Genomic DNA, 14,050 nt, shown 5'->3' on the forward strand with positions numbered 1-14,050 from the left:
ACGCGCCCAAAGCATTGTGGGAGACGTAGTCATCGTGTTCTTCGTAAACTGTAGAATTAGCTTCAAAATGGATAATTTACTACACTACCCAGAGTTCCACGCGACCATACTCGATGTCAGTTATGTATACGGGTCCTGTGCTTCTCTTTTTGGCTCTTTGTAGTGTCTTCTGAACTTCTTTAAGGAGTTTGAAGAGTTGTTTCTGTATGCTTCGAGGACACATTGTAATAACAGTTGAGATTAAATTGTTCTATTTGGTGAGGAGTTCTATCACCAAACAGATGACGTCCTCAGGTCACAATCCTCACCTGTTCAGATGGAGGAGCAAAACACCTGCTAACAAGGTAAATTAAACCTTTGGATTTGTGCTAAATTCACAGTCAGGAAGCCTCTATAATAATAGTTTTTGGGGAAAGGGGAATTAAACTGTGGCTGGGGTTTCTAAAGTTCACCTTCTCCTATCTAAAGAAAAACTAAACATTTTTCTGTCCCCTGTATCTGTTCAGACATTTCCCCTTGTATTATAAAATCCCCTAGAGTTGTGAAACATAATGAAAGAGCGCCCTGTCGGATTGATTTATACATACAGCGTGTCAATGCTCTGTATGTATAAGGCTCATGTCAGGGAACAAATGTCAAACAGATGGCCTCTCTCCGGTACTCACCTGCCTGCAGCCTTAGAAACTGATACCTGAATCACTCAGAGAAAAGCACCTTCTTCTGGACGTCTGGGAAATGACTCTGAGGTAATCTGCTGATTTAAGGCAACAGCTAAGCTTTGCAGAGAAATAATCCGCAGACATCAGGCTTGGCTCAGACCTTCATTTGCACATTGGGCTCACAGCTCAAGGGGTTATAGGGTGTTTTTAAACAGGTAAAGGTGACCATGAGAGCAAGGTTTTTCGTGAGCGTTGAGGTGTCATTGCAAACTTCCACTTTAATAGTATTTCTTTCATGGACAGGTGCATGTGAAGTATGATGATATCGATCAGTGGAGGAAGGTGAGAAACATATGATCATGTGCAGCTGTTTGTGTACATGTGTTGTCTCCATGCATGATTTTGTTTCATAATCATAATCAGTAATATATAATCTTTGGTTTTGGAGTTTGTTGCCAAAACAAGCGATAAATAGATTAAATTCATTGATGGACATAATTCAACGTTTTCTTCCATTGACAGACAAAACACTAGTCTAACACATCAGACTAGTTCATGATAAAATGAACCTTTACTTTGAGTATGTCTGTTTCTTTTCCTGCAGCGTGTGGAGAAGGCTTCTGAGTGTGCTGTTTCTGAAGTTTTCTCCCAAAAGAAACCTCGCTCTGGCTCCCACAGCCTCTCCATGCCGTTGCACAGTTCTGAACAGTTAAGAGACCATGATGAAACTTACAGTGAAGGTAGGTCAGCACCTGGAAAAATTACAAGGTCTCAGGAGGAGTGTTACCTTTTATAATAGAGAGTTCAGCCTGGGCAGCAGCAGGATGAAAAATATAGATGTTTTGTTGGTTTCTTTTTGCAGCTCAGGCTCTTCTTGGTGATTGGCTGGGCAGTAAGTTGCGTCTGGAGCTGGAGCTGGAGGAAGAGGATGACCTAGCGTGTCCCGCTGGGAGGAGAAGCCCTGATGCTTTGGCCGGTGCTCAACCTGCTGTCCTGAAATACAACAACTTTGAGGGTACAAAACTAGGACCAAACTTTTCTGTCCAACTTACCTGACACTCACTATTTGATCAACCAAGGGCATTGCAAGTTTGACTTTTTTGGTCATTACAAAAGAAGGAGGATGAAAAATGACGTCAAAACCCCAAAGAGAACACTAGAATGATGAATGAAGAATATGTTTTATGTTGACTTCATCAACAGATGGAAATGAAAGTCTTTCACGCTCTACCTTTCAACCTAACCTGCCTCCTCCCTCCTTCCCTCTCTGATTGTCTGCACAAAATCAAATCCTGGTTCATCTGCAATTTACTGAAAATAAACAGCCATAAAACTGAGCTTGTCCTCATTGGCACTAAATCCACCATATCAAAGCTCGACAGTCTCTCATTTAACATTGATAACTCCTCCGTCACTCCCTCCACCCAGGTTAAGAGTCTGGATTTCATCCTCCACAGCACACTATCATTCCAAACTCACATCTGTCACTGAGTCTGCATGTAACCATCCACGTACCATCAATTACCTCCGCCTGTCCCTCACATCAAACAGTACCACCACTCTTCTTCACACCCTGGTTACATGGTGCATTGATTATTGTAATTTGCTTCTCTTCGGTCTCAATTCAATCCATAAACTTCAACTGGACCAGAACTCTGCCGTTTGCATCATCACCAGAACTCACTCCATTAATCACATCACTACTGACCTTCATCAACTACCTGATTGATTGCACGATTCTGCTCCTCACCTTGAAGGCCATCTATAACCATGCTCCTCAATACCTCTCTGAACTTCTGCACGTCAAAACAACCAACGTCACTCTCAGGTCTTCTTCCATTCACCTCTACCTCTACTACCTGCTTGCTTGACCAACATGGGGTTTAGAGCTTTCAGCCGGTCTCCCTCCCACCAGACATCTGTTACATTGAATCATTCCATTTTCAAATCCTGTCTCAAAGCTCACTTTTTTAAACTGGCATGGTCACTCTGACTACACCATTGTTGTTGTTGTTGTTGTTGTTGTTGTTTTTGTTGTTATTATTACGATTAGTAGTAGTATTATTATTATCAGTATTATTGAATTATTATTGTCATTATTATTTTGTATTATTAATTAATTTATTATCATTATTATTATTATTATTATTATTGTTATGAGTAGTAGTATTATTATCATTATGAATTAATTATTATTATCATTAATACAATTCATTTATTATTATCATCATTATCATATTATTATTTTGTATTATTAATTAATTTATTGTCATTTTTATTATTATCATCATAATTATTATAATCATCATCATCATCATCATCATCATCATGACACTCACTCACAGATCTGTACAACTGCCTGGCTGAGGAGGAAGAGCAGGGCGCTGTTAGCAGCTTCCTTCAGGACCTGATGGAGCAGGAGTTGCTGGACTCTGGGGTGATAGAGGATCTGGCTCTGGATGTTGGACAAACCAGGACAAAGTTCAGAGACCCGATTGTCACCATGGAAGCACGACACTTGCAAGTATGTGAGACATAAATTTCTCAAGACCTAAAAGAGACGAGGGTCTCAAAGCTGTGGCATGAGTGAATCAGCAATGTGAAGGTTAAGTGCTCTTGTTGACACTAACGGCTCCTGATTGCTACTGAAGGTGCGTGAGAACAGGACCCGGCGGGAGGCTGAGATGCAGAGGAAACAGAGAGAGAGAGAGGCTCAGCGAGTGGCGAGAGAGGAGGCGCAGAGGGGGGGCGCGAGGGGAGGAGATGAGAAGGAAGCAGGAGGCTAGGAGGCAGGAGGAGATGGTGCAGCAGGAGATGGTGAGGCTGCGGCGTCAGATGGAGGAGAGGAGAGGCCTGGAGCAGATGGTCCGACAGAGGTACGTTATCCACAGCCATCACTCCCTTCCTTCTTCTTTACTTCTGCTGAGGTAGTTTCAAAAATTGCCCACGTCTGAAATGACCCTCATTCCCCTTTCTGATTGCATGGTCCTGTTTGTAATCTGGCGTGCTCCCGTGGTTAACAGTAAGCTCTTCAGAGGTAAGAAGTGATGTGCTAACTCCCCGACCCTGTGATTTTCGAGGAGTCCCTGCAGAGGGAACAGAAGACGGAGAGTGATTTCTGTATCTGGAGAGTGAAAATTTGTCCTTCCTATACTTTGGTCATGAACTTCTTTTGATGAAGACAATGAAAAAGATTCACCGTGGCCTGCAGGATGAAAAAGGACATGAAATAAACACGAGGTACTTACTCCCTCACTCTAATATTTATGCTGCACTGATTAGTTATGTGACCTAGTGGCCTCTAAAGTCCCCACATCCCAGACGTGAAGATAGATGGGCGGCGAGAGCCAGCTCATCGAGGGGTTATCAAGTGGGAACCTCCCTTCACCGGTGTCTCCTCAAGTTAGGCCCACGACATCTCTGGGAGGCTCAACAGTTCGCTCTGATCCCCCACAATCACCCCCCTCCAATCAAGCTCCCACCGCCCACCACACGAAGGCAAGGCAAGGCAAGGCAAATTTATTTATAAAGCGTATTTCAGCAACAAGGCAATTCAAAGTGCTTTATATAAAATGATCAATACAGTTAAAAATCACTTGAACATTAAAAGACACTTAAATGAAATTAAAAATAGTCATTAAAAATCGTAAAATCATATTAGATTGTCAAGAATAAAAAGTTACAGTTTAGGAAATCAATAATTATTTGATTTAATTAAAAAAAGCAGCAGCAAACAGAAAAGTCTTCAGCTTTGTCTTAAAGGAGCTGAGAGTTGCAGCGGACCTGCAGCTCTCTGGTAGTTTGTTCCAGATATTTGGTGCATAAAAACTGAAAGATGCCTCTCCACATTTAGTCCTGACTCTGGGGACAATAAACAGACCTGTCCCAGATGACATCAGAGGCCTGGATGGTTCATAATGTGTCAGAAGGTCACTAATGTATTTTGGCCCGAAACCATTCAGTGCTTTAGAAGGGAAAGAGGAGAGGACAACAGAGACAGGAGTCCGCGGAGAGACGTAAGAAAGAGGACATAGTGAGACGTTGAACTTCAATGCAAAGACATGACTTCATAAAACAGCAGACTAATGATCTGCATGACGTAAACAGAAAGGTTCAGCGATATCACAAAGAGAGCACTTTCACACATTCCACCCCAAGGAGACAGAAACCTTCGAACAGTGCCCTCCAGACCTGTCCTGAGACCGGGTATCTCAGCTCTGTGGTCAGCACTCTGAGCTGCTGATATTTAGAAGGTGCAGCGTTTAGCAGTTTCACCATCTCATCTGACATTTACGCAAGAAAGCATCTCATTAACGCTAAAGCCCTGAGGATATGTGGAAAATTATGTGTCCGTTCATACGTACAAAACTTGAATCATCCACAATGTTAGTCATTTTCAAAGTTTGCAATTTTTGGCATCATGATGATCTTATTGATGGATTTTTTTAAGATGTGGAATTTTAACTCAGCACCAAAAACTGTTATCACGGAGGGCCTGGAAATTGTCCACCCGGGCAGAAAGGCTTACTCTCTGAAAACTCTACTCCGACTGTCCCCCTTTATCCTGTACGCTTAGCAGTGCATGCTTATTTAATCCACAGGGAGAAGGAGAGAGGAGAAGGGCAGAGGGCAGCCAGAGGGCTCCAGCCAACTCCTCCACTTCCCACTAAGCAGCAGCTTCAGGACACAGAGCAGCTATACAGACAGGAGAAAACTCAAACCAAGGTCCACATGCATGACCTCCAGGTAAGAGCCAGTTTATGGTGCTCCGTGTGTGGATGTGTTTGCAGGTTTTGTATATGTATATGTATATGTATATGTATATGTATAAGTATATGTATATGTATATGTATATGTATATGTATATGTATACTTTAATGTATGCATGTTTGAATGTGTGGGCTTTTCTTTAGTGTCTGCAGAGGCATTTCTCCGGATGGTATTCTGTTGTCTTGGATCGAAGGCTGCGTTTGGGTAAGGCCATGGCTCTCTGTGACTGGAAGAGGCAGCTGAGAGTGTGGCGAGCGTGGCGGGCAGTGGTGTGGGCTCAGCGAAGGCAGCGAGAAGTGGTTAAAACGGAGGAGGAGCTACGAGCTGAAAACAGGCAAGGAACAAGAATAAAGATCCAATCAGTCTGTATGAAGCTGCCTGTTACAACCGACACACCGTCAAAGTCCACTGTTTATTCAGACAATGAATCTTCATTGCAGTACTTTTTATTTAAAATGCCTTATTTATAGTGTTTCATTTTACAAACAAGAACATTTATTCCCTACACCCACCCTACACTTAGAGACAAGAGTGACAAGAATGAAAAAAATAAATAAACAACATAAAAAAAACCCCAATAATAATAAATGTAAAAGCAGTAAAAATAATAACTGATTAAAAAGAAAATAAATCTGTAGATTAACGAGCAAATACTATGATAATAAACAAAAACATTGTGACTGACAAATGCTCCTTTACATTCATAGACATGACAATGAAACATGAATATTTACATTACCAAAAACAAAAAGAAAGTTTCATGATGGACTCAGGTTCTTTACTTATTCAATGAAATGTGACCAAATGGCATCATATTTTTCAGGACAGTTGGCTCGATCGTATCTTAGTTTTTCTGGTTGCAGCATGGAGAGCATTTCTCCAATCCAGCTGTTGAATAAGGAAGGTTTATCAGATTTTCATTGTAGCAGAATGAATCTTCAGGCTATTAATGAGGCAAAAGCTACAGCCTTTGCATGTACCTTTTAGATAGGGATCTCTGGGGGAGGGACCCCAAAGATGGAAATGTATGAGGAAGGTGTTATGGTTACACCACACATATGAAAGGACCTCAAAACATTTTTTTTCAGAAACTCTTCAGAGATCGACAATGCCAAAACATATGGCCCGTAGTGGCTGGACTGACATTAGGGTATATTTAGGCAAGTCTGAATAATGAAGGCGATGTAGTACTTTAAATTGAATCAGGCATTGTCCAATACATACAGAAGAGGTATGAATGTATCCTTGGCAAAGTTGCCAAAACTTCCAAGAAAGTTCAATATTTAGGTCCTGTTCCCATGCCAGTTTTTTTTCCCAATGAGGGGAGGTTAATACCCTGAATCATTGTGTAAATTTTGCCATCAATAACATTTTCAGCCGGTGGGTGTGGGGATCTAAAATGTTAACGAGCAAAGCTTCTGGTTTGTAGAAATCTGAAAAAGGAGTTTTGGGAATATTCTATCTTTTTCATAGTGTTACAAATGACATAAGTGTTACCTTGACAAAAAGGTATTCAAAAAAAGACCAGGCCATTTTTGTGCCACATTTTAAATGCTGAATCAATTTGAAATGGCTGGAAAAGATGGTAGTATACTACAGGAGAAAATAAAGACAGTTCATACAAAAGTGCCTCTGAAGAGTGTTAAGGAATGTTTAACAACAGGATTAAGGATCTGAGGATGCGGGCCCATTGCAGTACGTTTATAAGACACTTCGCCACACCATGACTGAACAAGTTAAAAACACAGTCACATTTTTTCTACATAGACAATGCCGGCTGGCTGCAGAGAGTGACAGGAAGCGGTTGTTACGGCGATGCCTGTGTGAGTGGCTGCTGTGGTGTCGGATGGAGAAGGAACAACGAGAGCTTTTGTCCCAGCAGCAGGAGACCCGGCGCAAGATGGCCGCCTTAATAAATGCTGCATCAGCAGGCAAACTGGAGGCCACAGAAACCTCAAAACATCAGCAAGTAATGGCCCCACCTGAGGCCGTGTCTACCCAGCCAGAGAGGACTAACAAGGTGAGAGATGCATCCAGAAATCCTCGTTAGGCCAAAAGTTTTGGTCCAAACTGAAACCTCTCTCTGCCTGGGATGACCTGAACCTTGTTCAGCAGGTCTACAGGAGCTTAACGTGCTTTCCTGCTGAAATATTACCAGCTCAGAAGAGAAGGAGAGGAAAATATAAGGGACAGGACAGTATAGAGAGTGTCTGGGGTGTAGGACCTTAGGGAGTGAAGAGACAGAACAGGAGATGAAGTTTGGCTTGCAGGAGTTCATGTTGGAGGGATCAACGAGGAGCCGTGCTGCTTATAAATCAGGATTCCTGGAGCTCAGTTCGGCTTAAGGAGCCTGAAGCTGTATCTGCTGTATTCCTCTTATTCCTCTTGATATTTATACAACACCATCTTCACCGTTTCTATTTCCTCGGCAGGAAGATCACCAAGGGTCAGGCCCTTTAGCCCCTAACACCTCCGCAGCACAGCAGAAAACTACCCCTGTGGGTGCAATGACACGGCCCACTCAGCCATGGCAGGTGACTCGACGCCACGCAGCCCCGACTGCTGCCGAGGTTCACAGTGCACAGCGGAAAGGAGGAAGTGATGATGTACCGGGATCAAATATCAGAGCGAGCAGCAGGTATGGGAAGAGACACACCGTCCAGCAGCAGATCATTACGCAGCAGAGGAAGCTGCTGAGGGAGCAGCAGGAGCAGATCGCTAGGCTGAAGGAGGAGCAGAGTGTGGTGAGCCTGGAGCTGGAGATGGAGAAAACTGCACAGATCACACAGCTCTCAGTGCTGAGGGGCCAGAGAGCAAAGGGTTACAAGGCTGACCCTGCAGAGCACAGGTGGGTTCAGTGCATTTCATTCAAATGTAACACAAACACATTCAATGATAGAGAGAGAGAGAGAGAGAGAGTGAGAGAGATCACTCAGTGCGCCCCTCCATTGATTGAAACCTTCTCACATCACTGTTAAGTTGTGCAGTTGGTTGCTGCTGACGTCTTTCTGCTCTATCTGAGTGGAATCGATGTGATCATCATTAACGAGCCTAGCCTACACATGGATCACCTGTCGTGATAATGAACCGCTGTGTGAGAGAGAGAGAGAGAGAGAGAGAGAGGGGGAGGCTGTGTTTTTTGGGGGTCTTTGTACAACAGGCTGCTGATGGATTTTGTGGAGATAAGACTCTCACAGAAGAGAGAGAGAAACTGTATGAAGTGGGCGAGACACACCGTGAGCGTAAAGAGAGGAAAGCTGTTGGTTTGTCAGAGGTCTGTGTTCATCCCTGGTGAATAAGTCATAAAACAAGGAGCCCCATAATCAATCAATCAATCAATCAATCAATCAATCAATCAATCAATCAATCAATCAATCAATCAATCAATCAATCAATCAATCAATTAATCTTTATTTGTATAGCACCAAATCACAACAAACGTTATCTCGAGACGCTTTTACAAACATAGGAGGTCTAGATCACTCTATGTCAAATTATGAACAGAGACCCAACTTCAAGACAGGGTGAGACTCAGTCTTACCCCACCTTAATCCATCATGAGCATTGCACATCACAGTATTTAGCTAATTACAGTGGCGAGGAAAAACTTCCTTTTAACAGGCAGAAACCTCGAGCAGAACCAGACTCATGTTAGACAGCCATCATGCCTCGACCGAGTTGGGTCTTGAAAGAGGGATAGACGAGAGTAAGAGAGAGAGGTGATAGTGATGAGACTAGTAGTAGAAGCTGTTGCCGCTGGAGTTCAGCACGTCCGTATCAGCTGGAGTCCAGAACGTCCGCAGCAGGAGGATGCCTACGGCAGCTCAGAGGGAACTTCGAGACAATGGAGCTCAGGGACTCTAGAAAGGTCTATGGTTAGTAACTTTCAATGGGACAGGAAGAGTTAGAGTTAAGTGATGGGGGGTTGGGGTGAAATAGGATCCCAGCGTGTCATTGCGCCAGTTCCCCCAGCAGTCTAAGCCTATAGCAGCATAACTAAGAGCTGGTCCAAGCCTGATCCAGCTCTAACTATAAGCTTTATCAAAAAGGAAAGTTTTAATCTTAAAAGTGGAGAGGGTCTGCCTCCCGGACCCTGACTGGTAGATGACTCCAAAGGAGAGGTGCCTGATAACTGAAGGTTCTACTTCCCATGCTACTTTTAGAGATTATAGGTAACCCCAGCAGGCCTACATGTTGGGAGCGTAGTGTTCTAGAGGGGTAATAGGGCACTATGAGCTTTTTAAGATACAAGGGTGCCTGATTTTTAAGGGCTTTGTGGGTCAGAAGAAGGATTTTAAATTATATTGTAGCCTTTATGGGGAGCCAGTGTAGGGAAGCTAACACTGGAGAGATGTGCTCCCTCTTCCTAGTTCTAGTCAATACACGACCTGCGGCATTTTGAACTAGCTGAAGAGTCTTTAGAGACTTATTTGGGCAGCCTGATAAGAGGGAACTACAGCGATGTCCCCCCTAAAGTTTGTTCAAGTGTGAGTCTTAGGGATTCAATAGGTCAGTCCACAACTGTGTGTGTTTCTGTGTTCTTGCAGACACTTTGCGTATAGCTTGCTCTCTGAATGAACCAGTTTGGACAGGATGTGAGCTTTCCTCTGAGAAAAACTATCCTCACATTTTCAGATGCACTTAATGCATTAATATCTCCAAATGTTGTGTAAGTGATGGAACACTAAGGCTCGCTCACTCCACTCTCTGTGCTGACTAATGGAAATGAGTCGCAGCATCGTTTTCAGTTGAAATCTTGAATGGTTAATGGAGTGTTGAAAAGGTTTTTACAGAGAAAAATCCTTCTGAGGTATTTGTATAGAATAGTACAGACCTCTGCTGCTTTCAGGAGCTGCATGGAGGTGAGTCGAGGTAGAAAGTCATTATTCGTTAATAGCTTTCTCTATTGAATACAGCTCTCAGGGTAGAGGATGAAGAGTGAGCTACAGAAGGATTTTTGAAGAGACGAGAGAGTTGAAGTCAGGACGTGCTGTAGAATGTTTTTTTTCTCCTTTGTTGTTCATTTAATCATAAATTTATAAGATTTCGCATGAAACAGACTGTCAAAGAAGTCGATTCCGCCTTGAACAGACTTTGTGACTGTTTTTATAAGTAAAGGGAAAAAGCGCTTCATTGGTATTCTTTTATAGATTTAGGCCGACCCGACACGTGTTGGCAGGTTTTCTTCAAGTCAATGCCTCTCTGAATTGAAACGTTCCAGTCAGTGATCAGGAACGGGGAGGGTGCTGACAGGGTTATGATGGACTTTGTATATGTGCCTCTGGTTTTGATTGTTGCTTTTGCAGGGCACACACAGCTCCTGCAGTACCTGAAGGTCTTTGTGCACCTCAGAGGGAAGCGCCCTCACGGCAGAAGTTCCCACATCCAATCATTACAGGTCAGTCTGCAATTCCTTTTCTCAGAGCCATAGAGTCTGAAAACCTACAGAGGAGCTGTGTGTGTGACTTATGTATCAGTTTTATTTTTCAAACATGTAACCTGACCAATATTGGGTTACCACTGCATCATCATACTAAGATAATTATAATTCCTCCTCCACTGAGGAGGGAGTTTGGGGATGAAAGGAAGAGGCAGTGATGATGATGGTTATGATGTAAATGAAACAAATTATTTGGTTGGTACTACTGCGATTATTACCATTATTATTATCATTATTATGATTATTTAGTATTGAGTTACAGTATATTTATTTTTATTTTGTAATATATCAAACTAATTACTATTACTATTATTATTAGTCTTATTGTTATTGATTATTATTAGTAGTAGTTGCAGTATTGTATCCCTTTATTTATATTTACCCAATTTCTCACATACCCACTTAACTATTTTCCCTTTTTTTTTATATTAATTAATTAATTATTATTTGTTTTTATTTAATTGGTGATAGTGATAATAATTGTTAGTATCACTCAACATGATTGTGGTTATTATTAGTAGTAGTAGAAGTATTTATATATCTTTTTTTCCCTATTTTTCTTTCTTTTAATGTTTTTATTTATTATTTTTTATCAATTGATTAATTTATTAGTTTGGTCTCTATTAATTAATTGAATCCCCCCTTCCCCTAAATTTGTTTCCATTACGGTTACTTGTATTAAACATACAAAGAGACACACACCCACACGGTCACGCACGCACGCACGCACGCACGCACGCACGCACGCACGCACGCACGCACGCACGCACGCACGCACGCACGCACACACGCACACACACACACACACACACACACACACACACACACACACACACACACACACAGCTTTTTAACTTCCTCAATGCTTCATATTTCATTACATTGTTTGTTCCTGCTAGTCACTGTAGTGTCGCCGAAATGTTCACTTGTTGTCTTGTCTTTCCCTTTGTTTTATATATTGTGTGTACTGTATTGTCATGTCTCTCACCTGTCTTGTATCGTTATGCAACACTTCAAATGAAAAAAGAATAACTAAAAAAACATCTCGCAGAATTTTTCCTGCAGAGAAAATTGCATGACCCTAAGTCACACATATGGAGGCTTAATTTGCATGTTCCTGAAAGCCTACAGGTCCATAGTCATTCACGAGGAGCACTTGTGGTGTGTACCTTGACTCCAGTTTTGTGTTCAGGGTATAACATACAATTACTTTCTGATATTCACTCTATAACTCACCCCACTCCCTCGGTCTCTCCCTGAAGCCATGGAGGATCGTGCACGTCAGCGCGCAGAGCGGAGGAAGGAAGTCGTGGAGCTCAAACAGAGAAACGAAGAGAAAAAACTGGTATTAATCATTTAGTGGGATAAATATCACGTCTGAAAGGGCATGAAAATAACATGACCTGAAAACAGCACTAATAAACTACACTTTTACAGGCTGAGCTGAAAGCTGCTGAGGAGCAGAGGAAGAGGGGGGAAGAGGAGGAGAAGCACAGAGCAGCAGAGAGGAAGAGAGAGGAGAAGAGACAAGAAAAAGAGGTGACATCATTATCTCCTAAAGAAAACTCAGACACATAAAAACACACAATACATAATATATAAGTCACATTTTTAAATTCACTTCATTTAAACCTGATTTTCTCCTATTGCTTTCAAATAACCTTTAAACTCTTTTTCATCTCATAATTCTAACTTCTCTTTTATTTGTTTTCTCTATTTGTTTATTTTTATAATTTAATTTTAATTATGTCTTTTAATTATTTTATTTATTTCACTTTTTTTGCTTATTTGTTGCTTCTTTTATTTTTATGTATTCTGAATTAATTAATTTATTTGACTGACTTATTAACTTTTGATAAACCTTAATTATTAAACCGTTTAATGTTTTTTTTTAAATACTTAAATAGTTTTTTTCTCATTTATTTTTAATTAATGAATCACTTCATTTTTTACTATATTTTTAAAATTACTTTTATTAGCTTTATTTTATCATATATAATTGTATTGCTTTTATTCCTTTCTATTTTATTGATTTTCTTGTACACTTATTTCTTTTATTGTATTGTGTTGTCTTGTCTTGCCTCACCTCTCTGTTTTGTCAGGTGTGTTCTTTTGTTACCTGATGAGTCTCTTGTTTTTTTGTCCATATGAGGTGCTCCACATGAACGTCTTTATTCCTTGTATTTAAATCATCTCATTTCTTTGCACGTGAAGAGGAAAGAGGAGAAACAGCGCCAACTTAAAAGGCACCAGAAGCTCCTGGAGCTGGCCCGTCAACACCACCACAGAAACCTACTTCTACGTCGAGGCCTGGCTCCATGGAAACGGCTCATTCAGCTCAGACAAGCCAACATACAGGTAACTCACCTGTCAGAGGTTTTTTAAACCATCCACCATCCAAAGTTACCCGTTGTAAATCTGTAAGCTGTGGGGAGGCGGTGATAGAGTGGGTCGTCTCTCAAACAGAAGGTTGGAGGTCCAATCCCAGGTTGCAACATTTAACTACAAACTGCCCAAGGTGCCTTGACTTTGAAGATCACAAATTTGAATAGGAAACTACAAGGAACAAGGAGTGCTCCAGGTTTTCCATCACCAAACACACTTCTGCAAAGAATCAAAATAAGGGAAGAAATGGAAGAATTGTGACCTCAAGGTTAACTCCTCGTCCAGGTGTGGGCCATGATCTGCATGATAAAAAAGACCCCTGGAGGTAACAGAGCTGCTTTGACTCTAAAAACCATGCACTGTGGAGTCTGTGATGCAGAGTGTAGGCCCTTGTGTAAAAGGCAATGCATGGGTGTTAAAGGGTCTTTATTCAAATCTTCATGACCAGCTGGAGGTTTTTCAGAACTCGAGGACTAGACAAAGACAAAACGCCTCCTGGTTATCTAACGAGGAAGATTACAGAGACTAATCTGATTAAGATTTTAGGGATTCAAAGAGGATCACACATGGTTTCTTTGACCCGAGTTTCATTTTGATATCATCCGTTCATCCATAACATCACCTTGCTGTGAATCAGGACAGTGTCATTTGGAGCTGATCAATAAGGGACCTCCAACTACAGACTGTGTACCAATCTAAAACATCAAAAAGGTTTATTCTCACGCATGAACTGGCTTCAGTAAAATAAAACAGTACTCAACAACTTTCAAACCACATCTCTTCATAGCATCCTCGT

General features: G+C 41.6%; 1 protein-coding gene across 1 annotated transcript in view; it reads left to right on the forward strand.

Annotated features, from left to right (window-relative positions):
- ccdc191 (coiled-coil domain containing 191) overlaps positions 1–14,050 on the forward strand; it is a 17,583-nt gene continuing 3,533 nt past the window's right edge. Inside the window, 15 exon segments of the mRNA XM_034706229.1 lie at positions 1–344; positions 963–1,001; positions 1,264–1,399; positions 1,522–1,674; positions 3,005–3,183; positions 3,311–3,409; positions 3,411–3,535; positions 5,261–5,405; positions 5,573–5,763; positions 7,197–7,449; positions 7,862–8,277; positions 10,736–10,827; positions 12,132–12,214; positions 12,307–12,408; positions 13,084–13,227. Coding sequence (XP_034562120.1) covers positions 207–344; positions 963–1,001; positions 1,264–1,399; positions 1,522–1,674; positions 3,005–3,183; positions 3,311–3,409; positions 3,411–3,535; positions 5,261–5,405; positions 5,573–5,763; positions 7,197–7,449; positions 7,862–8,277; positions 10,736–10,827; positions 12,132–12,214; positions 12,307–12,408; positions 13,084–13,227 — 2,295 coding nt within the window. The 5' untranslated portion in view covers positions 1–206.

This window comes from Notolabrus celidotus, chromosome 17, assembly GCF_009762535.1.
Source record: "Notolabrus celidotus isolate fNotCel1 chromosome 17, fNotCel1.pri, whole genome shotgun sequence".
Classification (NCBI taxonomy): domain Eukaryota; kingdom Metazoa; phylum Chordata; class Actinopteri; order Labriformes; family Labridae; genus Notolabrus; species Notolabrus celidotus.